This window comes from Ailuropoda melanoleuca, chromosome 4, assembly GCF_002007445.2.
Source record: "Ailuropoda melanoleuca isolate Jingjing chromosome 4, ASM200744v2, whole genome shotgun sequence".
Lineage (NCBI taxonomy): Eukaryota > Metazoa > Chordata > Mammalia > Carnivora > Ursidae > Ailuropoda > Ailuropoda melanoleuca.
The window spans coordinates 138,488,804-138,516,678 of NC_048221.1; the positions used below are offsets into that span (position 1 = coordinate 138,488,804).

At 36.2% G+C, this 27,875-nt stretch overlaps 1 protein-coding gene across 10 annotated transcripts in view; it reads left to right on the top strand.

Annotated features, from left to right (window-relative positions):
* KIDINS220 (kinase D interacting substrate 220) overlaps nt 1-27,614 on the top strand; it is a 99,125-nt gene extending 71,511 nt beyond the window's left edge. For 2 of the 10 annotated variants that reach the window (XM_019803790.2, XM_034659947.1), the window contains exons 23-30: nt 424-602; nt 1,615-1,841; nt 4,245-4,358; nt 11,066-11,098; nt 15,510-15,641; nt 17,493-17,591; nt 18,594-18,830; nt 21,445-24,467. In XM_019803790.2, coding sequence (XP_019659349.1) covers nt 424-602; nt 1,615-1,841; nt 4,245-4,358; nt 11,066-11,098; nt 15,510-15,641; nt 17,493-17,591; nt 18,594-18,830; nt 21,445-22,707 — 2,284 coding nt within the window. In that variant the 3' untranslated portion in view covers nt 22,708-24,467. Of the gene's footprint in view, nt 1-423; nt 603-1,614; nt 1,842-4,244; nt 4,359-11,065; nt 11,099-15,509; nt 15,642-17,492; nt 17,592-18,593; nt 18,831-21,444; nt 24,468-26,175; nt 26,233-27,142 lie in introns of those variants that run through there. The other 8 variants (XM_034659952.1, XM_034659953.1, XM_011229887.3 and 5 more) reach the window with 5 other exon arrangements.
* Nucleotides 27,615-27,875: the final 261 nt, after the last annotated feature.

Genomic DNA, 27,875 nt, shown 5'->3' on the forward strand with positions numbered 1-27,875 from the left:
GTATCCCATAAAAAGCATGGAGTTTAGAGCCAGTTAGCTTCCCTTGCGCAGTTATGTGGCTTTAGGCAGGTTGCCTCATTTGTCTGAGGCTCACTCTCCTCGTGTGTAAAATGATAGGTCATTTAATTTTCACTGAGAGGTCCTCGTCAACATGTGAAGTGCCTGGAATACACAACTCTCCTTCCTGTTTCCTAGCTCCAGTCTTGCCTTTGGTCAAAGGCATTATAATTCTGCCCTCACACTTGTTATCTTAGTAATTTTGTAGTGTACCAATTTTTTTCCTGTTTTTCTTAAGAAAATTTTTAATGAGAACAAGATGTATAATGTGTTATTTATTTTTATAAATAAATTTTAAGGTACATCTAGAATTTTCCTTTCTAATAGTGACATTAATGACCTTTTTCATTTGTTTCTTGTTTGAAGAATATCAAAGAATATTCCGACAACTAAAGATGTTGAACCACTGCTTGAAATAGATGGAGATATAAGAAACTTTGAAGTGTTTTTGTCTTCAAGGACCCCAGTTCTTGTGGCCCGAGATGTAAAAACCTTTTTGCCATGCACTGTAAACCTAGACCCCAAGCTACGGGAAATTATTGCAGGTGGGTATTAGTAGTAAATTTAATTTGTCTTATCTGAAGTCTTCAGAATGTTTCCCATTTCTAACTTAGCTGTGTAAGTTTGTCTTGCTCCATGAAAAACCAAGAAATACTGTACCAAGCACTAAACAGGACAATTAATGAAATTGAGGATTAGGAATCTTTGAGACTGTTAAGAAAATGTTGCCTGTTAAACCACTTTATTATAATGTTTCTCAACCCACACACCTGACTTCTTTGGAATCAGATTCCTTTTAAGATGTAGTCACCACTCTAAGATGTCAGTCCATTGTAATTTTTCTGTGACTAATCTTAATAGGGGACTCTATCCAAAGGGGCAAAAATATCTATATTGCTTTCTAAATTTTAACTTAAATTTGTGGACTGGAACTCAAGGTTAGTAACATTAAAGTTTTGGAATAATTTTATTTGTTCTTGAAGCACCACTGTATGCACATGCGCACACACAGAACCTTTATTGAAACACATTATCTTATGAAGAGAGAGCTTAAAACTACTTCTACATTCTTTTTAAGGTACCAGTTATAAGGCTGTTATCAAGGTGTATTTTGTGGCTATGGAATTGTTTGTTCAGAAAAGGATAAATCGTATAGTTTGCAAACCCACAATTTAGCAGTCATTGTATTTATTAATATTAGATCACTGTGAGTTATTAATAGTAACACTTTATGGATCATAACCATGTTAGAATAGCACCAATGCCTTAAAAAGTCAGAGAAAAATTTTTCTGGTAACTGAAGAGAAGAATCCAGTTGTTGGAGACTTTTCAAATGGTGACAAAAGCTTTTATGCAAAATAGTTGGGTTTTTCTCCCTAGAATGTCTATGGACAAGATTTTATGAGTCAGGATTTCCTGTCTCCTTTAAGTCGGTTGAAATCCTTGGCAAGAGTGAAAAAAACCATGTTTCTGATAACTGAGGGTGGAAGTGATAACTGAACTAATTACTAAAGTCCTATTTTCTTTTGCCTTGTGGGGTACCATTTAATCTTTTAGACGTTCGCGCTGCGAGAGACCAGATTAATATTGGAGGACTTGCATATCCTGCACTGCCTTTACACGAAGCTCCACCTAGACCACCATCAGGCTACAGTCAGCCTCCATCCGTCTGTTCTTCTTCCACTTCCTTCAATGGACCATTTGGAGGTGGGGTCGTGTCACCACAGCCTCATAGCAGCTATTACAGTGGGATGACGGGACCTCAGCATCCGTTCTACAACAGAGTAAGAAAGTGCTAGGAATCTTTCATTCTAAGAATTTGGGGGAAATATCAGAAGTTTTCTGCTATGGATTCTATTATTGTTTTGAAACTGTACTTTAGCTTTAAAATAGGAAAAAATGTTAAGTTTGAATTTAAAATACGTGATTTTTTTAAAAATCAAAAGAATTTTTAACTTTAATGGGTTCAGATCTCAATTGAGTCTTGAAAGTTAGAGATGCTTTTTGCTTTTATAAGAAAGTGAACTCCACAGGGTCATCAGTGACTGTCCTATGCTACAAAGGGAGCTATTTCTCTATTTGTTCATAAACAAATGTTCCATTTGTTATATTTTGCATAATTATATTGGCATTTAGAACAATGATTTAACTTAAAACTTAAATTTCTACAGTATTCAGTAAACCTATATTTAATATGTGTTACAGCTTTTAAATGTGAGATTATGATGGAAGATACTGCTTATAGGATTCAGATGTTATTGCCAAATAATAGCACTGTAGCCCATTTCTAGTTATATTTCAGGTTATCTGCAGTCATGCATAATTGTTTGCTTAGTATAAATACGACCATTTTCTACTGAAAAAGATGAAAGTACAATGATCAGTGGTAAACAGACCCTATCAAGTTTAGTGGCCTGAGCTATACCCATCTTACTGATCTTAAGCACTAATATTTCCTACAGGCTTATGGAGCGTGAGCCCTAGTATTATACTTTCTGGAACTGTACACTAAAGTCCATTACAGTTTCTTATTTTTGTTGTCTCCCTCTTTAGTGTAACTTGAGAAAAACGTAGGGACTAGTATTCACAGAAGCCAACAGCAAGCCTGAGTAAATGTCATGTGAGCTAGGAAGAAAGCAAAGTTTAGAATAAATGTGGCAATGAAGGAATTCCAGAATTTAAATTAAATTTTCAGTTTTTAAGAAACATTGGCCATATAAGTACAGTTGACCCTTGAACAACACAGGTTTGAGCTGTGTAGGCCCACTTATACACAGCATTTTTTAAAGATAAATACAATACAGTACTGTAAATGTGTTTTCTCTTCCTTATGATTTTCTTAATATTTTCTGTTCTCTAGCTTACTTTATTGGAAAAATACAGCACATAGTACATATAACCTACAAAATATGTGCACTGTTTATGTTGCTAGTAAGGCTTCCAGTTGCCAGTAGGCTATTAGTAGTTAAGTTTTTACAAAGTCAAAAGTTATTTTGACAGATTTTCAACTACACGGTGGCGGGGGGGTTGGTCAGCACTCCTAACCCCTGTGTTGTTCAAGCTCAACTGTAATTAGGGGCACTATTCATAGAGGTCGTGTGAATGTTATTGTACTCTTTTATTCAGACAAGGAGAAAAAGGTGGAACAATAGCAGTTTATAATGTATTCTATCCTTGTAAAATTTAGCTGTGTGGTAGACAGTGTTGAAATGCAGGGTTTTATTTAGCAGTCTTAAAATCTGCTGTAATTTTACATAAAATGGCTCATTGATAAATAGATGACAGTTGAGGTTTTGAAACCAAGAAATTTATTTTTTTTTTAATTTACCATACCTTCTAGGTTGATGTAATGCTTTAATAGCATTTTATCATTTTAAAAACACTTAAAATTTTCTCATGTTTTTAGATCTAGTTATTTTTCTAGTTATTTGTGGTTTTCAGTCTGAAAGTTAAAAGGGGAATAATTTTCTTAAATGGCAGCAGTAAAAAGGTAGGGGAAGATGTTATTTCAGTGTAATGAAGCTTAATGAGTTTTAATCTTTATGTTTAGCCCATATAATCTGATATCTCCTCTTTATGTGAAGTTGTCTACAAATAAATGCTGTAGTTATAAATCTCACTAAACAATGGATTCCCCATTAAAAAAATGCACCTTATTTAGGAGATACACTCTAGGGTATAGGATATAAAGTAAGCTCTAGGAACTTAGAGTAATAATGTTCCTGGAATCCATGCTGGGGTGTTGTCATATATATATTGAGACTTTTTTTGGTCTTCCTTAAGGCTAATCTTTTTTTTGTAAAGAATAGTATTCTATTAAGAGTCCATTCTGGTTTTTTTTTTTTAAAGAGATTTTGAGTTAATACTTATAAATCACTTAGGAACTGACACATGGTAAGCCCATAAAAATATTAAGGAGAAACTCCTGTCAGATTGTAAAGTGTAAAAGTTTAGTTGCTTAAAAAACCTTATATTAAATCAACAATATGAACATTTAAATACTGGGTCTTAAATTTGGGTTTGATATCTTACAGACTATGAATAAGGCTCTTTTCTTTTGTTTTGTCACTTGCATTATTAAAAATTTGGAGTTGTATTTTATTGGTTAGTTTCATTTGATAAATCTCATCACACTTTGATTTCTGTAATTGTTTATCCCCTTCTTTTGTTACGTGTTTTTTCCATAGCCATTCTTTGCCCCCTACCTTTACACGCCAAGGTATTACCCTGGCGGCTCCCAACACCTCATCTCACGTCCATCAGTAAAAACGAATTTGCCCAGAGATCAGAGCAATGGCCTAGTAAGTATAAAAAAGGGTAACTAAAGTATTAATCTAATAAGACACATAGACAGCAGTAGAAGTTTGGTTATTTCCTTTCTGCAGCAAAAGAATGCAACTTATTTTATAAATAGTTTTAAGACACATAAGCTATTACTAACATAAAATGTATTTTGTTTTCATTTCTGGCAAATGTCTATGGAAGGAAAATGACTAGCGGCCTCAGTGAATAAATGTTGAGTTGTTTACAACGGGAGTTTCTGGCTTATAGTGCAGTGTCTGTTACCAAAACTTTAAAAACTAAACCTTTACATCTGCTAATTTCTAATATTTTTTTACAAAAACATACATACATGGTATCTGTGTGTGTGTGTGTGTGTGTGTGTGTATATGTATATACACACACACACATATGTTAGCCCTATGGTATAAAAATTCGAGGATATATTGGAAGAGCATTTTAATCTAATGGCAGAAATTAAATAGGATAAGGGAATTACTCACATGTATGATTGAATCTAATCCAAAACAAAATACATTGGAAAATGTTACGTGTTCCTGATGGTCAGCTTAGTTTAACAATTTAAAAAAGGAATTTCCTGCTAATATATTTTTATAAATTAGAAGGTCAAAGCTATAGAACTTAAACTGTTATTTCAAATTTAAATGTTGCTGAGGGGAAGTCTAATCATGTCCAGGGTTCAGTGTTGTCTGTGATCATGTTAGCATCGTGTTCATTCATCATCCTAGTCTGCCCCCCCCCTCACCTTTCACCCACACTCTTGTTTTGTGTTGTTAGGAGGTTATCAAGGAGGATGCTGCTGAGGGGCTTCCTTCACCCACAGACTCCTTGCGGGTAACGGAGTCGTCTTGTGGTGGGAACATGAGCCTGTCCTCGCTTCTGCAGCAGTAACAACTGTCTTAGTTGTGGTGACAGCAGTCCCCTAACTCTGCATCTGTGCTGTGATGGCCGCTAGTGTAGAGTAGCTGATACTAATTTATAGTTCATGGATTAATTTAAATACTGATATTTAACTTTACCCTTTATTTCTTCCTGTTTTTCCCCTTTTTCAATGACATGGGATGTTTTTTTTTTTCTTTATTGTCCAAGAAGGACGGGATTTTTCTAGCAGCCATCAGGAGCAGTATTTGTTCCTTAGTGTTAAGCAATATTTTCACCTTTGATTATTTTTCTTAAGCCTACAGTTGGTACTGCACATGTGGAATACTTTTGAAAGTATCCAAAATCACACTTGAGACCACAAAAGGACATTATAAGCTAGATGGTATAGACCAAAATGCATCTGTAGTGACTCGTTCTTAATCTGGGTGTCCACAGTTTATGAAACCTTAGTGTAAATGTAGTACTATTTTTCTTTATCTGTATTTTTACTAAAATAAAATTTCTAGATAAGCAGAGGTAGTTCATTATATAAAGGGAATTATTTAAACCTTTTTGGGCCAGCACCTTAAAGTGGGTTTCTTTAAAAAAAAGAAATTGTATAGGAAATCACTTCGTATATTTATTATTCAGGACTTAGTGTTTAATAAGAAATATGTTTAATGTGATGAGCCTTAAAATCTTCATTTACTCAGTGTGGAATTTAGGAACCCAATTTGTATTTTAACTTCTATTGATTTATTTACAGAATGTTATGCCCCCGTGGACATGATCAGTTTAATCTAGAGCTCTGCTGAAGCGTGTGGCATGACAGTTAGAATTAACGTGGGGGAAATACTACATCCTGAGCTTATCCGTAACTTCTAACTTAAAACATGCATTTGGGCAGGCATTAGTTTTTTAACTTGAATTTTCTCTGAGTTAATGTTAGTGAGAGAGAGAAAGAGAACCATTTTGGTATTTTCATTGAGGAGTTGATGATTCTTTTTAAGTCATTAACATTTCAGCTGAAGTGTTTGAGTGACTCCAATTATCCAGGAATAATAGACACAATAAACCATAATAATTCTATGTGGGCATTGGGGGAGTCTTTAATGCATGGATCATTGCCACTATATGCAAGAATGACTTTTAGTTTAGTCAGAGAGCCCTTCATACATACATTCATGCATGGAATGGAATTCTCTAAGCTAAAATTCCTTAGCAAACTTTTGATGAAAATCAGATACTGTGAAGAATTTGATGGTCTTAATGACACAGACATGCTAAAATAGTAACTATTCCTGTGCTTGAGTATGTGGACAAATACTTGTAATTAAAAGATATCCGTAGTTTCTTTCAGGGACCAGTGAAAGATCATTAAGCAAATTTGAAATGAGTTTTTGGGGAAGGGGAAATAATGCAATTCTTGTGATGTGTTTAGAAACCCAATAACAGAATAAAGGTGCCCTGCATATATTAGTGCCTTTGTTTAGTAAAATAACCGTACTGTATGCTCTTCTTTTAATATTAAAAGATAGTTTTGTGATTGGCTTAGTGAATAATAAATGCTTACCAAGCTTTCTTTGCTTTTAAGAAATTAACAATGACAATAGCATGTACAATTTGTTTGGTAGAACACTAGTAAAAATAGACACTTAGTTCAAAGTCAAATCAAAAGCAGTGGTGGAAATGTGAAGTATCTGTACATGGGAACATTGTCTAGGATCTTTATAGCTGAACCAACATAGAAGTAGTTAATATAAAAATTGTTCGGCCCTTCGTGGCTCATATGGCTTTCCAGTCCTGTAGTAGAAAGTTTTATATTTCTGAGACAACAGGACTGTGGGTTGAGTCCATCTGCTCATTCAACTGTCCCCCTGTATGCAACAGTTGATGGCAAGAGCTGCTTATAGATAAGTCAGGAGCTACACAAACACTTTTAGATAAATTGTCTTGTCATTACAGACACAGAGAGATGAGTAAAAATAAATGAACACCACCAATAGAGGAAGACCCTAGAGAGTTAACCAACTGTTATTTTCAACATAAGTGGTCCCATCTTTTTTTTACCACAGGGAATTCTGACAAGCCTTTGTAAAGTAAATCCTAATGAAACAACTGAGTTTTCTTACATTAAGGAACACTGTAGTGATTATAGCTTGTGAAGGCCAGCCTGGGACTTACCAGATGAGTTATAGATATGTCCAAGTATTTCACAAAAGTGAAGATGTAAAACACAAGACTCTATGCTAACTTTAAAAAATAATTTTATATAGAGAAAATATATGCGAAATCTTATAAAACTGGGGAAGAAAATTGACATTGGACCCAAGATATGCTCCCCAGAATATTCGAGCTAGAAAGAAACCGTGGTTTTCAAACTTTTAAAGCAGAGAAGTTTTCAGAAGTGAAATCTTAACCAGAACTCTAGTTCATAAAACAGTCAGTAAAAGCACAAGTGTGGCCCCCACCCTGAACTTGCCTCAGGAACACTAGGACCTGTGCCCTCATTCAGCTCCACGGTGCAGAAGAACATTCAGGACTGGGTCTGTGAGACTTGCCTGAGGTTCACAGGAGGGGAGCGCCCAATGTGGGACGGGAAGCCACATGCCCGCGTCGTAGCCCATTCCTCAGACCGTGCTGCCTTCTTTGCTCCTGTCAATACTAAGCATGCCTTAGCCAGGTGTTTGATCTTAAATCAAATAGACCCTGGTGCTTAGCTCTTTGCCTTGGACAAAACACTTAACCTCTTGGATACCCAGCTTCCTCATCTGGAAAAAGCAGACCTACCCACATAGGTCTGATGTAAGGATTACTCAGCCTTAGGATACTTAAAGGAGTTTATTATTATTATTATTATTATTATTACTACACCAAAGGCCAAATTTTGTGGAGCTTTAAAGACTCAGAAACTAAAACTGTTTCATGTTAAATTACCTCTGTCTCAGTAGTAAGAGTAGTGTACAAATACACCAGTCAGTGTAGATTAACTCCACCTTTTATCTGTTGATGCTTCTCTGGCCCAAAAGGTGTCAATTGGTTTGCTTTCTTAGAATTTAGACGGATTTCTGGGTTATTTGAATGCTCCAAAATTTACTTTAAAATTTTGACAGCTTTCCAGGGAATTTACTTGGTGCTTGTGCTTTCTTTCAGTCCAGGTCCCACTAGGAAATAGTGGCATCTGAGCATTCTGTGACCGCGAAGGGGAGGACCCAATAGGGAGACGGGGGGCTTGTCTCAGGCAGGGCGCCTCAGTGGCATTTTGTTATGGTCTTTCAGAGTTGCTCTTACGAGTACCGGAGTTGGTTTTTATTTAAGGTCTGCTGCTCATGGTGGAAACTGAATTTCACTGAAAAGCAGTCTTTCAAAAGCAGGAACGATACAGCATTTCTTTCCCTTCTTATCCGTCCTTGAATTATTTAGCACTGAGTTCTAAAGGTGCCTGTGTGATCACTCACTGGCTCAATAAATTTATTGAGTGTCTACCAGGCACCATCCTAGTGGGATGCAACAGTGAACAAAACTGATGAAACTCTTGCCCACACTGAGCTTGTGGGTTCAAAGGCTGCCAAGGGAATTATCTGGGCTCCGAAGTCGTTCTTTCTCAGCCTTCTGTGCCACAGGGTTTACTTGATACCTTTAGGCAGCTGTATTTAGATCACTTTATACCACATGGAAAGGCATGAAAAATTGGACACCTAGGTGGCTCGGTCGGTTAAGCGTCTGCCTTTGGCTCAGGTCATGATCCCAGGGTCCTGGGATCGAGTGCCACATCAGGCTTCCCGCTCAGCGGGGAGTCTGCTTCTCCCTTGCCTGCTGCTCCCCCTGCTTGTGCTCACTGTCTGTCTGGCAAATAAATAAATAAAATCTTTAAAAAAACAATAAATGAATAATTTTTTTAAAAAAAGGCATGAAAAGAATTAGTACCCAGTGTCATTGTGAAGAACTTCAGAAGTGCAGAGACAGTGTTAATGACAGTATCCTTATTTCCATTGTGCTGTTAGAGATCAATGAAAATTGCTGAATTAATAAAGGTATTAAAAATGAAGGTCTTGGTTTTCATTAAACTGGATCCAATTGGCAGAGTAACCAAGTAGCTAAGTAAAAAGTAAAAAAAAAAAAAAAGTAAAGTAAAAAAAGATGGGGCTCATCTGTAGATAATTTTTATTTCCACCACTGGCTTAGAACTTTTAACCTGTTTTCAAGCAAATGTATGTCCAAATCAAGCTGTCTCTCATTGTTCAGGAGCAGAATGGGACGAGAAAGTTAAAGATGCCTTGGGTAAGGAATGGGTTTGCTTTAGGTTTTGTTTAGTTAGAGTGTAGGATCCAGACAGGTACTCACTGCCACCTCTCAGTGGCTTTTCTCAGGGTCTTTCCTACTTTCTAAAGTATATTAGAAGGGCATTTTTTTATTCTGTTTCAGTATGGAAAAGTATTCACTTGTTTCTACTTTAATAATATAGTGAAAAATTGTATTCACTTTAGGCTTGAATGTCTTCGTGCCAGGCTTAAACTTAAGAAAACTTTTTCCCTAAGCGATTAATAAACTGCCACAAAATTGATGGATTTCCACAGAAGTATACTGCAGTAATGAGATCACTGAGATACTAGGGTACAGTTAGAAGTTGAAAAATAACAAAATCACATTCATTGCAGTTTTTAGTACTTCTGTTTTTTGTTTTAAGATTGCCCTTAAGTAGGTTAAGCCTCATCTGTCAACTTGACCTCATTATTATTTCTTATGTAATTTGAAGAATAAGTTATATTTTCCAGCCAGGTTAACAATAGCTTTCTTTTATGTTTTGGGTATCTTAGACTAAGCTGTAATTTCATTAGGACTTCTTTTTTATGTGTTTTTCCAAGTCTTCACAGATATATAGATAAATACATAGATACATAGTAACTTTCTGAAAATCCCATATATAAGGTTGGTATGTAAATTAGAAAGGTTTCCATTAGGTATTGCAAATATTGAGTAGGTCAAAAGGAGAACATCTGACATTAGTCTAGGAAAGTCCTGGCCTTTATTAAAATAATGCTGGAAATTAACTTTGAATCAGTATTGTCAGTCACCTGTAGATTATTTTAACTATTTAACAATTTTTGCCACCAACCTGATGGGTACAGAAAAATAAATAACAGCAGTGGCATCTGCTTTGAATGGGAGTTTTAAAAGTTCTGTATCACTAAGACAGTTATGTTAACGTGGCATTCAGATATTTTTCACCATTACAGCATAAAGCTGTAAGGCTGTTAAGGCCTTTCTTTTCAGATGGTGTTTTAGTGCATCTATCATGTGCCAGATGCCCAAGGAAACAAAACCCAAGTTTGAAAAGTGTATTTCTGACCACTAAGTGTAGTGTGATTGGATAATATTTCATTTTATGAAGTCATCATGTGAATTCCAAGTGCTTAAATCTCATTAAATTGGTTTACTTTAGTTGTAGTGTTTTAATCAGAATATGTAAGTACTAATTTTACATTGGTATGCGGTAGGAATACTGACTTTTCAGAGCAAGTTTTATTTACCCAGTTTTCTTGTTGAATGTATGACCAGTGATTCCATTCATTTAATGGGAAGACTATGAATTTTGAGAGTACAATTACAAAGTTACCAAGCACATGTTAATGACATTAAACTACTGTGTGTGGGCGGGGGTCGGTGGGTGGGTGTGTGCGTGCGCGTGCACACGTGAGCATTCCTTGCTTCGTGCTGCTGCAGAGTTGGTATGTTCAAAGTTATGGAACGTCTGAGGAATGACAAGCCTGTGTTTATTATATGTGCCTGTTTGATGTTTTACTTAAGCTCGTGTCCTTCATTCTGTTTTATTCCTTCCTTAAAGCCGTGTGACTCTGGGTTTAACAAACAAAGACAGGTACAGAAACTTTCAGTGAAATCTTACTCACTTTTCTTATTAGACTATTAGAAGCAATCATTGGCACTTTCACGCTGGGCTGTTGATAAATCTGTGCTTATTTCAGTGCCTTGGGTTTATTTTAATAGCTGCTTTCAACCTTTGCATGGCACTCATTCTGACTAATCAGTTCTGAGCTCGTTTAATAAATTTACCAAAATGGTAATGTTTCAGACTGTAGTTTTAATCTACTTACAATATAAAACAATACAGTTACATAAAGGTAATTCTAGTCTGTTTTGTTATCTTTGATTTTCCCTGAAAAAATTCTGATTTGTGTGCATTTTGAAGTTTATATTTAACCATTTAAACAAATTAACATCTTCTGTATTCAAATATCTGCATTAGAAATTTTTAAAAAATAAATTGTGATATTTGCTGAAATGATTTGTTCTAGACTTATAGCAGGTATATTTCAAGTAAGAATGCATGGTAAACTTGGAAGTATTACCATCCTTTGGTTTGTCAAAGTAATATAATTAGTTTTCTATTAATTTACCTGGTGAATTATTAAGTATGCTTTTTCCTTATCACTTTTGTACTCTTTCTCCTTCCTTTGATGAGATTTCCATCCAAAAATCATTATTTTGGTTACTAAGATTGATTTGGTTTCAAAATAATTATATGTGATTACTTTAGAAAAGACCTGGCAGATAGTTACCATTTCTCCTACTCAAAGAAGCATATTATAACATATCTTAATTTATTGATAATTTACTCTTTATCTTGATAAGGCCCTAATCAAATCTAATCAAGAGTCAGACTATATAACTTTGATGGAATTACAGGGATCTTATGTTCATGTGTGTGTCTGTCTTTTCTTATAAAGCTTCTAAAAGTCATTCAGGGAATATATATTTTCTGCATAATTCCCAATGATAAATTGTGGGGGCTTTTTGAGAAATTATGTTTTAAAATAACTGATAAAGTACAAGTTTTAAAGACTCATAAAAGTAAAATTTTATAGAGCTTTCCCTTTCAAAGGACAAGAGTAGTATCTATCAGCAGGTCTCTGTTGCTGAGTTCGAGGTTCCCTGTGGAAATAAGATACTCTAAAAGTTTACATTTCCCCCTAAGCTGGCAGAATTAATTTGTTCCATGTCTATTATACTTTTCCTTTTTAGCGTAGTCAGAAATAGAGTTTTTTTGGGGATTAAAAAAAAACTTTTTTACTTTAAAATAATTTTAGACTTAAAGAAAAGGTACAAAAATAGTATTCCTTTAATGTTTTTTTTTTTTTAAAGATTTTATTTATTTATTTGACAGAGATAGAGACAGCCAGCGAGAGAGGGAACACAAGCAGGGGGAGTGGGAGAGGAAGAAGCAGGCTCATAGCAGAGGAGCCTGATGTGGGGCTCGATCCCATAACGCCGGGATCACGCCCTGAGCCGAAGGCAGACGCTTAACCGCTGTGCCACCCAGGCGCCCCGTATTCCCTTAATGTTAACATCTTTCATAACTGTAGTATATTGTTCAAGAGCAGAAATTAAAGTGGTACAATTCTGTTGATTAACTGTAGACTTTACTTGAATTTCACCAGTTTTTTCACTAATGTCATTTTTCTGATCCAAGATCCAATCTATTTGCTAATTACTTCTTAGAGTTCTCTGGTCCGTGACAATTCCTTTGTCCTTCCTTGTCTTTCATGACCTTAATTACCACTTTTGAAGAATACTGGTCAGGTGTTTTGCAGACCATTCCCTCTACTTGGGTTTGTCTTTTGGAGGTTATATATCTCTGGTAAGAGACCCACAGGAATGATGCGATCCCCTTCTCAGTGCATCCTATTAGAGGGTTTGTGCTGGGCTGTAGTCTTACTGTTGGTGATGCTAACCTTAATCACTTGGTTAAGGTGGCATCTGCCAGATTTCTACACTGTGAAGTTTTGTTTTTTCCTTTGTAATGAGTAAACATCTTAGGAGAGATACTTTGACATTCTACAAATAACCTGTTTCTGCTTATACTTTTGCCCATTAATTTTAGTACACATTGATGTATCTTATGTACGACCACTCTTACTGTGGTGTTTTCTTAATGGTAATTTTCTGTTTCCTTCCATATTTATTAATCCAACTCTATAAGGAAAAGCTGTCTTTTATTCCTCAATCATTTATTCAAATATTTATTTTCACTTATTCAGTTATTTCTTTATATCAGTATGGACTCATTCTATATAGAATAAGTTAAAATCCAGTATGATAATTATTTATTTTGGTGATCATACTATTCATTTGTTATTTTTGAACCAAGAATATCTAAAGTAGAAATGTATCTAGTGAGAAGAGACAGGTTGAGGAATAAGAATATTTGGAAGACAGTATTAAAGCTAATTTAAAAGATAATTATTATTCAGCAATAAAAAAAGAACGAAGTGCTAGTACATGCTATCACATGAATGAACCTTGACATTATCCTAAGTGAAGGAAGCCAGACACAGAAGGTCACATGTATGGCTCCATTTATGTAAAATGTCCAAAATAGGGAGATCTGGAGGCAGAAAGATTCCTGGTTGACAGGAGCTGGGAATGGTTGTTGGAGGGATGGAGAATGACCACTAATGGATACAGCTAATGAAATACAGTTCTTTTCACGTTTTAGGGATGTAAAAATGTCATAAAATGAATCGTGGTGATGGTTTTACAACTATGCAAATATACTAAAACCATTGAATCATACACTTTAAAAGGGAGAATTGTAGGGTATGTGAATTATAACTCAGTAAAGCTGTTTAAAAGGAAAGGAAGATAAAACAAGTATGGTTATTAAAAATTCATACAAAGGATTTTAAATTTCCATTGTAGATACTGGGGAATTATACTTTGAATATTGGCTATACTCATTCAGGCAGAAAATCAAACTATGTATAGACATATGAAAACTAAATTATGTAAATACTAGTGTTTTGCTGTTAGTATTTTTGAAGCATTATACCTCGGACCATATAATATATGGCATATTTAAAATTTTTATAAAACAAACTATGAATAAACGTGTTTGGTGCAGGATATTCCAAGTCATTAATTTCAAAACTTTTATGGGCCCGTCTCATACTTGTTAACTTGCTGAGACTCCCTGTCATAAAATTAAGACTCCAACTGCCTGTTCAATATGGTCTCATTCCCTGGTTGTATTTATATGTAATATAGATGTACGCTGTGTATATACTATTTGTGTATTTATTTACTTATCAGTTCATAAGACAGTATCATTTATGCTTTCACATTACAAATAAAGTTTAACAACTGGCTACTAGGCCCTTTTGGCTGTATTATAGTGTACTTTTGTCCTGATAATGGTAAAAGATAGAAAATATAAATTTGCACATCCTTGAGGATAGGATACATTTTACTTATTTTAAGATTAGATTGAATGGCAAACAGGGCAGATCATTTAGAATGTTGTCTTTATCTGCTATACTAGTTGTTTTGTCTTCTCTCCATTGTGGTTATAGTTTCTTTAAACTTTTCAAAAAGGAAAGTAAGAAGTTGTTAAGACCTGATAAGTTAGGTTTCTGGCCCAGATGTTCTACTAACCAGCTATTTATTCTGTGACTTTGAAACCAAAACTTAACCTCTTTAGACTTCAGTGTCCACATCTGTAATTGAGGCAATCCATATATAATGGACCACAGGGGAAATACTGTTTTAGTATGTCATCACATTCAGAAAACTTTTTTCTTCTAAGTAAATACTAGATTATTTGTCATTGTGATTTTCCTTTTAAATGAGACCAAATTTTAATGGATTGTATTTACTTTTACATGTGTTAAGAAGTAATATTGTTGTTTTATATTTATATGCTTATTGTATAGATTCTGAAAGGGAAGTTTTAAATTCCTTGGATATGAAATATGATCAATATCTGAAAACTTTAGCTGTCATAGATTATTAAGGTAGTATGTAGAGACATTTAAAGCTGTTTAGGCATTTAAAAAATTATTTCATAGATTTTTTTATTTTTACATTTTGTATTTTTATAATATAGGCATCAGTAATTTTCCCTCTTTGTTCCTTTCTTTTTTTAAACCCTTCCTTAAGGGCTGCATCCTACTCTTCCATGATCAGGCTGTAAACATTTGAGAAGTTAGCCTATGCTTGATTCATAGAATATTCCATCTTTTCTTAGAAAAGTTGTTGTGATCAGGCTGTATTTGCTATAATACAAGCTACTCATTAAAGTAAAACAGTAGCTAAGTCTATTCTCTATGGCATTTCCCATACTACATACATTTGCTGTTTTTAACTTTAGTTTGAAAATTTGTTGTTAATCAGAGTACTTCACAGTGCAACTCCATGAGTGTTTCTCTGTCATGTGCTGCGTACATCTGGCATTTAATGATATTTACACATGTGTTTTTCCATGGCTCGTTTAGGGGTCAGGCCCAGCCTCAGGAGCAATGATATCACTGAATTCAATGAATGTGGATGCAGTGTGCGAGAAACTGAAACAAATAGAAGGGCTGGACCAGAGTATGCTGCCTCAGTATTGTGCAACCATCAAAAAGGTGAGGTACACATTTACCTGCCGACTGGAAGCAGGACTGAGGGCGTGGGAGATGGGGCTCTGTGGACAATGAACGCTCTGTTTTTAGCTTCTCAAAGATGGATTCTCTGTTGAAATAGGAAAGCTCCAAATGGAAATATGGTTCTTATTATTTTGTATCCTAACATTGCCCTATTATTCCTTAGTTTATAAATGGATAAAAGAAAATAAAGTAGCTGTATTACAATGTTATTTTTTAAATGACCTAATATAAGTAGAAATGCCTTGATGAGAAACACAAAGCTCTACAGAGCTTTGCAGTTAGAGAAGCAATAACTCGTATCTCCAGTACGCAGCATAGAACACTTGAAGCCTTTTTATGTGTTATTTTCTTTGATTGTATTATTTATTTGCGACTTCATAATTATCAGAGTAAACCACACTTGCTTCTTTTCCCCCGAACTGTTACTTTCATGTCTTAATAGGACTTAAGAGCATGCCCATTTGATGAACCTCATAGGTTTGGTTTGCAAGACTAACACATTTGAGGAGTTTATTTCTTCCTAGGTCCTGTTCTTACCGTTCTAGTAGCTACCACGAAGTTGGACAGTGATGCCTGGGATTCAGGGAAGGCTTCCCATATTATACAAGGCTGTGTCCCTGTTATAGTAGATATTTCTCCTAAATAATGCTTTTTATGCTTTTCCTAGCAGAGAACTACAGTAAAGTAAACATTAATAATAAGCCTCTAATGTTTGCATACTTTAAAGAATGGCGTCTAAAAAGTTTTGTAAAGCATTATGAGCATGTATAGATACCATTTTACTAATCTTGACCTATGTTCAGGAAACATAAACTATGTTTATGTCAGTTTCCTTACAGATCTGGTTAGCGCTAATCCCTGTTTGCAAAACCACAAAGCACTGCCTTTCCGAGGTGCAAACCTGACTCCTCCAGGCAGCTTGGAGTGTCAGGAGAGCGTGAAACCTCCAACTTGAATCCTTGGCAGTTTTGTTTCCATCATGACAGCATCTTCTTCCCACTCAGCTGTACTGGCAGCCCTGGCTTTCGAGGCCCATCTTAGCTCTTGGTCTCTTAAGTGCGGCGAATTGCCTTGCATTTCTGCAGCAGGGCCTCTGTCACAGGCCTGCTGTGTACACTCGTGTCTTCAGAATGAACCTGGAGACTGAACATCCCATCAGTTTTAAACACAAGTATTCCATCATTTTACCACAGTTAATAAAGCCAAGTTTTGTATTTTGTAAAATCAGCAAGCCACCTATTATTAATAAAGAAAATTCCATCTGTACTTCTTTGGCAGAAATTAGAATTACAGAGACCCAATAGTGATACAGTCATTTTTGGTGAATTTAATAAATTGGGAATTAGTGGGTGGACATTTTTTATGGCTGAAGTTATCTAATATAACTGATAAACATGTCAGAGCTTACTTCACTTAAAACTTTGTGACTAACATACTTAAAAGGACAGATGCCTTTGTCCCCTCCCAGGAGCTGCATTCGTGTTCATATTTTATGAGGTTAGAGGAGAAAAACTAACGGTTCTGTTTATTGCTCATGACGGGGTGTAGGTTGTTTTGGAAGTAGTTGGGAGGGTTAGCTCTTGGGTTGGTCCCTGAAGAGTGATTTGTTTCACTTGTGTGCTTAAGGCACTTGGAAAAATCCCGAGTGGCTGGTGTTCAAAGTCAGTTTGCTTACTGTATTATCACATAGGGTAATAACCTTGTGTAAGTCAGTATTTTCTAGTCTGTAATGATATTCTTAGTACTAAATATAAATGTGCTTTTTAATCACCAATAATTCAGATATCTCTTATTTTGTTTGTCTTTATACATGCATTTATTTTTATTCAGGCAAACATAAACGGCCGTGTGTTAGCTCAGTGTAACATTGATGAACTGAAGAAAGAGATGAGCATGAATTTTGGGGACTGGCATCTTTTTAGAAGCACAGTAAGATGTTTTATATTTATAGAATTATTTATAATATTGTATAAGCAAGTGCTAAATCATTACTGATCCAAACTGCTATTTTTCTGTATTTTTAAAAAACATGTAAAAACGGCATTTTACACTTAAGTATGACTCTTGTATATTATGTTATGCAGAATATACACAGCAGCACGTGGCAACCTTTGTCTTTGGGCATTTCACTTGGAAATTTGGGGAAGAGGTGACCTGCCGATTCTCCATGCTTTCATTGATGAAGGCTTTCTCTTTGAACTGCCTCTCGTCAGGCTTCCTAAGCCTCTAGGCCTAGACTTTGGGGTCTGTCTTTGTCAGGCCTGCATTGCCCAGTTTTAGCAAGGATCATGTTAAGTCAGTTTAGAAACAATTACCTCCCTCACTGTCGGATCATCCTTGGTCCCCAAACTCCTCATTCCCCACCACCCTCCAGATGATATCTGATCACCCTGGCCTGCCTTCAGCGAGAATCCTGTAAAGTTGGTTCAGCCAGAATTCCCCCTTAACCTTGATGTTTCCTCTTAGCAGTTTTCTACCCACTGACCCCCACCCCACTGCTTGCTATAAATGCCCTCTCATCCATGCTGCTTTCTGGATTGAGGCCAGTTCTATCCTGAGGTCTCTTTTCCCCCATCGCATTGATTAGAATCTGCTTTCACCACATTAGCTACTGTCCAGCTCTGGTTCTCTTTGACACACTACAGTTGCATTCTGTTTTGTTTTCCAGTTAAATTTTAAACTAAAGTAATGATAACATAATGGTCAAATTAGAGTGTAATATGTATATGATGGTTTTGCCATTACTTCTTTTAGTATAATTGAAAGATAAGCAGATACATTTCAGATTCATTAGAAACTACAAGAAGTCTGCTTTTTCATTTTCATTATAATAACTTTATAATGTTTTATTTTTAAAAATCATTTCTAAAGCTTGTAAAGTGTGATTTCTCAGTGTGGATGTTAATGTCATTTTTTTTTTCTTCTGTTAAGGTACTAGAAATGAGAAATGCAGAAAACCAAGTGGTCCCTGAAGACCCACGTTTACTTAGTGAAAACAACAGTGGCCCAGTTCCTCATGGTGAATCTGCTCGTCGCCCTTCACACAACGAATTGCCTCATACTGAGCTTTCCAATCAAACTCCCTACACACTGAACTTCAGCTTTGAAGAACTGAATACACTTGGCCTAGATGAAGGTGCCCCACGTCACAGTAATCTAAGTTGGCAGGTATTTATTAAATGTCATTTTTCATATTACTGAAGAGAAGTAGGGCGATTTTAATTCACTGAGAATATGTTGGTGCATTTATGTAGTCACTCGGAAAGTACTTAATGAGTACTTCAGTGAACAAGGCAGAGGGCTCCCTATTCTTAAGGAACTGTATTTTTCTGAAGAGGACAGTGAGTAAAACAAAGAAAAAAAATAAGATCATTTTGGAAATTGGCAAGAACTGTCAAAACAATAAACTAGGGTAGTGGTACAGAGAGGAGATGGGAACGGGGCTGCTTTGGTTAGGCTGGTTAGCAGAGTTCAGGCTTCACTTGCTATTTTCTTGTTAAGTTCATTCATCAGTGGCTAAGATACATCTGTATTAGAAACTTGTCATATATTATCCCTTTGAGCAGCATAATCTGGTTTTCAGTACCTAGAGCCAGTATTCGTGGTTATTCATTTTCTTTCTGTTATCTGATACTAGGTATGGCTGAGTTTCTTCTTTGGATGTTCTTAGCAGATAGGAGCCAGGGGAGGATCAGGAATAAAGTGGAAAGTGAGAGACACATGAGAAGGAGTAAGGAGAGAATAAGAAAAATAAACTGGGGACAAACAGAGTAGGATGCAGAAAAGAGAGGAGACAAGCCAGGGAGGAAACGCAGTAAGTAGCTACGGAGAAACTGTGCTGACAGAGAGCAGTATTGAGGAAAAGCAGCACCTGTTAGGTCTACCATTTTTAAGGCAGTTTGGTTTGGCTTGGTACTAAAAACATTTTTTTGTTGTCATTATCTTTTTATATTGCCAGGTACTTTTTTCTTTATGTTGGGAAACTATTTTATAATTGGGTACTGACTGAGGTAAAAATTCCCTTCTTTTATAAGAAGATAAGTTCACACTTGACCCTTTTGTCCCTGTGTTTCTGCAGCAATGCTTCCTTTCTTTCCCCTGGGATTCCTTTTAGCATTCCATAAGAAATCCTCCTTCTCTGCTTTTCCACACTTGGTATTTCCTCCCGTGACCTGGGAACGCCTAGCCTTCCCATTCATGCAGTAGCTCTCCACCGGTCTTGTAATCTCAGAGTCCCCTTTTTAAAAATGATTGAAGACCCCAGAGAGCTTTTGTTTATGTAAGTTACATCTGTATATTCATTAGAAATAAAAACTGAGAAACTTCAGAAATACTTATTAATTTATTTAAAAATAAACCACTTATGTGTTAACGTAGGTAACATTTTTATGTGAAATGGCAGTATCTTCCAAAACAAGACAAACTTTAGTGAAAATGGCATTGCTTTGCAAATCTCTTTGATGCCTGGCTCAATAGAAGCCAACCAGGGCCCCCCCACCCCACCCCATATCTGCTTCTGCATTAAATCTCTTGGGACCTCACACATCGTGGAGCCTCTGGCAGCCCCACTGGACATGCTGGTGGGAACAAGAGTGAGAGGCACTGGTATTTGTCCTGTGACGCCCTGATGAGAATCGTTTAGACCTCCTGGGTCCCCGAAGTGGTGTGTACACGCTGCATCTGAGAGCGGAGATGGCACTCTCCGTACAGTCTGACTCCACTTGCAGGGGACCTTCTCAAGGAGATGAGTTGTTTTCTCCCCATGGGAGGAAGACTCTTGGCCTTATTTCTGCTTCTTTGCTTCAGCCTTTACTCTTATCCCTTCTTAGCCTTCCTTGGTTCTTTTTCTTCCATTTCCCTCGTCTTTTTCCTTATCTGTATTCTTTCCTCCTCCTTTATCAGCTTTTCTGAGATCTAAAGCAATTCTAATCCTAAAACTTCACATTGAAATCAAACTTTTTAAAAGCACTTCATTTCTCTGTTTACTAGGACCTGACTGTTGGCCTCATGGCTTCCATTCTGTCATTTGGATCCTGTATTTGTCTTTTCTATTGCATTCTATACTTTATTCCTTTTAAATGATTATTATTAGTAATAGTATTAGTATTTAGAATACATTTTCTTACTTAATTGAAATTTGACAGAAACTTATGTTGTACAAGTTGAGAAAGATTCCCCTTTTTTTCAATTTCAAGGACATTTAGTGAATAATTGTTTTTTTCTATTTAATTTTTTTTTTAATTCCAGTTAGTTAACATACAGTGTTATATTAGTTTCAGGTGTACAACATAGTGACTCAGCACTTCCATATAATAACCAGTGCTCATCAGAGAAAGTTCTTTTTAACATACATTGAAGACTTGAGTATTTTGTTTTTGAGATATATCTTAACTCTAATCTTCTTTGTCTTTGCTAAGAGGAATTTTTATATTTTATCAACAAAGATGACTTTTGCCTTAAATAAAAGCTAAAAGTTCGAAGTTGTAAAAATAGGTGCTAAGATTATTTGTTAATACAATCTTTAATTATACTTTTAAATATTAATAATAAACTAACTTTATCAAAATTGATATAAAGCTTTCTAATAACAGTAAAATTATCCATAAGTTCACAGCTTTTATTAAACCGTGTTATGTAGAATTCTTTTAAAAGAATTTGGTATTTTGAGGACTTTAAAAATTCTGAGTGTACATATATATTTCCTAAGTTGATATTTATTATGCCTTTTTTTTTTTTTTTTGCTTATTTGAATTCTTAAATTTATTTTTTTCTGTCTTCACAGTCACAAACTCGCAGAACCCCAAGTCTTTCGAGTCTCAATTCCCAGGATTCCAGTATTGAAATTTCAAAGCTTACTGATAAGGTGCAGGCCGAGTATAGAGATGCCTATAGAGAATATATTGCTCAGATGTCTCAGTTAGAAGGGGGCACAGGTTCCACAACAATTAGTGGCAGATCTTCTCCACATAGTACATACTATATGGGTCAGAGTTCATCAGGGGGCTCCATTCATTCTAACCTAGAACCAGAGAAAGGGAAGGATAGTGAACCAAAGCAAGATGACGGAAGGAAGTCATTTTTAATGAAGAGGGGAGATGTTATAGATTATTCTTCATCAGGGGTTTCCACTAATGATGCCTCACCCCTGGATCCTATTACTGAAGAAGATGAGAAATCTGATCAGTCAGGCAGTAAGCTTCTCCCAGGCAAGAAGTCCTCAGAAAGGTCGAGCCTCTTCCAGACAGATTTGAAGCTTAAGGGAGGTGGACTGCGCTATCAAAAACTTCCAAGTGATGAGGATGAATCTGGGACAGAAGAATCGGATAATACTCCTCTGCTCAAAGATGATAAAGATAAGAAAGTTGAAGGGAAAGTAGAGAGAATATCAAAGTCTCCAGAACACAGTGCTGAGCCGATTAGAACCTTCATTAAAGCAAAAGAATATTTGTCAGATGCCCTCCTTGACAAAAAGGACTCATCTGATTCAGGAGTGAGATCCAGCGAAAGTTCTCCCAATCACTCTCTTCACAATGAGGGGGCTGATGACTCCCAGCTTGAAAAGGCAAATCTCATTGAGCTTGAAGATGATAGCCACAGTGGAAAGCGGGGAATACCACATAGCTTGAGTGGCCTGCAAGATCCAATTATAGCTCGGATGTCCATTTGTTCCGAAGATAAGAAAAGCCCTTCCGAATGTAGCCTGATAGCCAGTAGTCCTGAAGAAAACTGGCCGGCATGTCAGAAAGCCTACAACCTGAATCGAACACCCAGCACTGTGACTCTGAACAACAACAGTGCACCAGCTAATAGATCCAATCAGAATTTTGATGAAATGGAAGGAATGAGGGAGACTTCCCAAGTCATTCTGAGGCCTGGTTCCAGTTCCAACCCAACTGCCATTCAGAATGAAAATCTAAAAAGCATGACGCATAAGCGAAGCCAACGTTCAAGTTACACAAGGCTCTCCAAGGATTCTTCAGAGCTCCACGCAGTGGCCTCTTCTGATAGTACAGGCTTTGGAGAGGAAAGAGAAAGCATTCTTTAAGAGAAATAAGCAAAAGCAGAATAGTATTACTATAGCCCTATGACAGAATTGACCTGAGTTTTTAGTGAATCTATCCATGCATGTCATCTTTGTACATTTCAATCACAAATAATTAATGAATGGCAAGGTCTTTGGTAAAAGAAGCATTCACTATACAACAGAGGAAAGTGTAAGAAAGGGTGGTTGATCAATCATTCTCCACTGTCTTTGTAATTAGAAGCTTAAAAACTCATTATTGTTATTGGAACTTTCATTGGGACACAACCCCCTAAAAATTTTTGAGGCAAGATCTAAGTATAAAGATAGGTCAGAAATATCTTACTAGATAGAAAGGGCATGGTTTGCCAAAGAAAATGGAAAGCTAGAGACCCCTTTTGTACAACATTCACTCATCAAATATTCAAAGGAAGACATGGTGTTAGATGAGCCAGAAGCAAATTTTGCTCTTAGAGGGTAAAAGATAAGAATTTATAGGTTATGGAGTAGCCCAGAGACTAAATGCTGTATAAATTGAGACCCAGTGTTGTATATAATAGACACATTGTTTAATAAGGGCTTTAAAAATTGATAAGAAGATGAATGAACAGTGCTCAAAATAGAGCCCCAGTGACAAGACCTTTTTGAGCTGCTAGGAGAATGGCCTGTGGGGAGGGGCCAAGAACCTCCCTAGGACCTGGAAGCTCACCTCCAAATCCCAGACCTGGCTGTAAGCATCATCCACCAGCTTGAGAACCCACGCTGGTCTTTTCTATGACTCTTTTAAATGGTGTGCCCAACTTTTCTTAGCCTAGCAATGAGAGGGAAAAACATGAATTCTTTCTCGGGAGAATCAGGGAGACATGGGTAATAATAGGCTCTAATAAATATTAATGGACCAAAATAATGAGGAAATAATTACATCAGAAAGTCAGTGTCACTTGACAAATGACAAGGAAATATTTAATTAGGTAAACTAAATTATTGCCTTCTATACCAGGGTGGAGTATATCTGTCTACTTCATCTATTCCAAAACCAGCATGCTAACCCTGGCGTTGGGGGGGGTGGGTACCGTAAGAAAGGATATACTCTAAGAAGTTTTAAAATGTAAAAGTAAGGGTAAAAAGCAGATAAAACTGGTGGGATTCTCCATTTATTGTTAGTAGGGTTAAGAGAATGATCACATTTAAGTATCGAATGGACTAGAAGTGGACCCTGTCATCATGCGTTGAATTTTTTTGTTATTGTTTTAGCATAGCCTGTTTATATAGAATTAATTCTGTCAGTATATCCTCAGTCACAGATAAGATCGTAGATGGTGAGATCGTAGAATGTGCAGTTACCCAAATTTAGTGTTACACTTGTGATGGTTTTCACTTGATAGATTTTTATTAATTTGCTGAATAAATTATTTAGTTGACCAGTCATTGCACTAAATAGTTGCTGTTTGGGGTTTCATTGTCTTGATGTTTTGAGTATAATCTAACATTTCCTTAAAGTGTTTATTTCGCATGACTTTAACAAATGTTTTTAACCAATTAAAAAAAGGCAGGATGTTATTGACATTATATATTGAAATGTTAACATTTTAGTATTTATAGTGTTTTAGTTCACAATATTGTATAATCAGTAATTATTTCAGAGGCAATATTTTGTTGTTTTTCCGGTGAGTAGATGCAGCTTATTATCATTGTCGTACATTCTTTACGCTGTTTGTGAAGTTAATACTAGAGTATTAAGTGTACAAATAGATTTAGAAAACAATAAAAAAAATTGCATGTTATTCTGACTCATGAATTTTTATTCGCTACAGTGATGATGATTCACATTTTGATTACAAATAAAAGAGTAATTTGTGTGTTTGTTTTGTTGTGTGTGTGTACAGTTTGTGAAAGATGTTCAGGTTCATGGAGCAGTTACACGACTGGCAGACGTGTCCCGAGCTGCCCCACTAGTCCTTTGGCGAGAGCGTGGCTCCTAAGTCCCCAAGCCTGAATGGTGCTGTGCTGCGGCTTTAGTGCCCAACAGCACAACTCTCCACCGTGCATTTCTGTAGCTGCAAGAAGTATCTTGTCCAGATCCTGGGAGGATATCGACTTAGTTATTACATGAGCATTATGGAAAAGTTTTCCTTCTCATACTGTTACAGAAATTGACAGACCAGATGGCTTATTGAGTCATACCGTCATTCCTTTGAATCTGTGTGTCTATGTGTGCGTGTATGTCTATCTATTTATACTGTATAGCTCAGTCTGATCCTCACACATACAAAACTCTGCTTTTTCTTTTCAAAAGAAAATTGATGCTTTAATCTTGCTAGTCGCTTCGATTCTGTGTCACTTAGAGTTTTACCATATTTTATGAACCGTTCTGCCTTCATCAGAAGCCACAGATAGTTCTGTTTACATAGCGAAACATTAAGCCCAGTCATTGACCTTGGACATGTGGAGTGGTGCATAGGAGTATAGCCCTCCTTCAGGGGAGACTGGAAATGGAAGGAAGCTATTGACATCTCTCAATTGATATAATTTTGACAGTGCTGAACGTGTAAGGTCAGCTCTCAAGTTCTGGGAAATTTAAGCATTCGTAACTGAACCAACATTTCCAAAATTGACGGGAAAATCTGTTTTTGTGTTATATTTCATTTATGTGAGTTTTAGATAGCAGTCAATAATTTTAATTGCCTAGCCAAGTAATTTTAGAAATTTATTTGCTACAATTCTCAACTTGAAAACTCTTTAGATCATTTGCATGTTGTAGTGCTGCAGTAAAATACATTTGTAATCATTTTTTTTCTTACAAATACTAACCATTAGAAAATATTGTTTGAATGGAATTAAATTCTTTCTTCTGGCTAAAATACTAAACTCTTAAAAGGTTTTAAGACTACATAATTTTTGGTTATACCAGGAATTCTCAGCCTATTTAGAAGTATCCCAGAGTTTAAAAATCCCTGAATTCCTGGCTCACTCTTGAGTAAATCAACACAAGTACCTGGAAAAGAGGGAACTAGAGGTCACTGTCCCCTTCCCTTTGTGGATGAGTGACATTGAGGGAAAAGCAGGTAAAAGGGAAGGTGCAATAAAATTAACTTTGGCAAACACTTGAGACTGAACATCTAGGCTCCCTTACTCCCTACCTGCCCTTCTAGACCTGTGCTGACACTTGGCAGAGGGAAGAAGCAGGCGGGGTAACTTTCTTGCTTGGGGGTACCGGTGAGGGGTGGCTAGCCGGGGGTGGGCTATTTGAAATGACTGTATTTTTAATTTCCAGGTGGTGGTGCCTCCTACCCTTCCCTATCCCATAATTTCAAGCATAGACCATAATTATGAAAATTAATTGAAAAACAAATTTATATAAAACAGTGAGCCTGCACTGGATGGTCTTTTAATGGTTCAGCACTTCAGAAAGGTTGAGAATCCTTGGTTGAGACTGATTAACTAGAAAGAGAAGTTAAAATCTTACGTAATTTTAAACCCTTTCATGTCTAGGAAGAAAATGCGGCCCTTGAGATAGATACATCTTCAGAGGATCCAATTTAAACTAAGGTATGTAAAAAATTAGTTTTCAAACTCAACTAGTTTTAAGCCAGTTGTTGGACACAATTTTCACCAGTTAGAGAATTTATATTCTTACTGCTTTAAGAAACAGAGTTAAGTAAGAAACATCTATAACTGTCGCTGGAAATGAACCACTCTCACCTCCACAACCAAAGCTTTGTAAGTAAAATTACTAGTAAAGCACGGTCTTGGTTTACACCACCCCGAGTCGGCTGTGCCCAGGTCCCTGTGGTGGCTGAAAGGTTTCCTGAACTCGGCCTCACTCGAACTCAGCAGAGAACTTCTTCAATGGGGCTTGGGTGGATTATATGATTAGCTCCCCCTGAATTTCCTGTTGCAGTGAGGCATTAAGAAAATAAAGAATTTATAAGAATATGGAAGGGTCCTGGAGAAGGAAGAGCAATTATTTCCAGACTCTTCGTAGTATGACTCTTTAAAAAGTCCATGAAAACGTCAATGATTTGATCTCACTGGAGTTCAGACCAAAGTTGGCAGAAACGTGAATTACCCAATACTGTGTGATAAAGGCGGTGTGATTGTTGTCGAGCACACAGTATTCTGAATGTGCCTGTGGAGTGTAATCAGCAGTCCTTTGTTGACTGAGTCCTGAATTTTCTGAGGCTGAATATGGTTTTTGTAGTGCTATTTACACCAGTGATTGACATCAGGAGCCCTTTCTTAGTTTTGCCAAGATTTAACAAAATGTAAAATAATATATTAAACCAAATTATTAAAACTTGAATAAATGACCTTTTACTCTTAAGACATACAGAATTACATGCTCTGTAGTATTCAAATTAAGAAGCTGTTTGAAATAACTAAGATCGTCTTGATTACCCATTATCATTTTCTAATTTTAACATATATTTTGTACTTATTTACCTTGTTTTCTTTCAAGGCAACAAGGGCTCTAGATCTTAGTACTCTGCCCGTAAACCATTTCTCGTGACAATTTGGTTAGCTTCTCACGGGCGGCTTCCTCACCAAACCTAAGCGGGCCAAGAAGATACTACCTACCACTCAGTAATCCTGCTACCCAGTCGCTGGAGAAGAGAGATTTGTTCACCTCTACCAGTTTTCTTTCCTAGTAGTTGCAAAATTTGAATTAGTTTTAATGAAGTTTTCTGTTTATGAAGTTCTAGATAAAAGCCCAAATGTATACCAAAAAGCATGTCAATGAACTCCACATAATCAGACATTTTGTATCTTCTAGCATTGTCTTGGTCAAATATCTGATAAAAAGTTAGATTGTTATTTTTAAAATTCTAGCTCCCGACACTAGCACGTTTTTAGCTAGCATGTTTCTGAGTACCCATACACTGTATATTGTTATAGTTAATGCACATTAAACTCTTTGTATTCTTAAAAAAGTTATTTTCTTTTTGAGTTCTTTGTGTTTTTCTTCCTCTACCTTTAACTTGACTTCTTTTCTCTCTTTTTTGTCTTGAGGTGTTTTTTTTTTTTAATGTCATATATTTATCCTATTTTACCATAAGGCATTCCTTAGCAGAATGGGACAGAACCTCAAGACAGCTTTTAGACCAAGTCTTGGATTTCAGATAGCCAGTGGACCCGCGTCAGTACTTGTCAAGTGAGCGAATAAGTCTACCGTAAGCTTGGAGAGTCTGCCC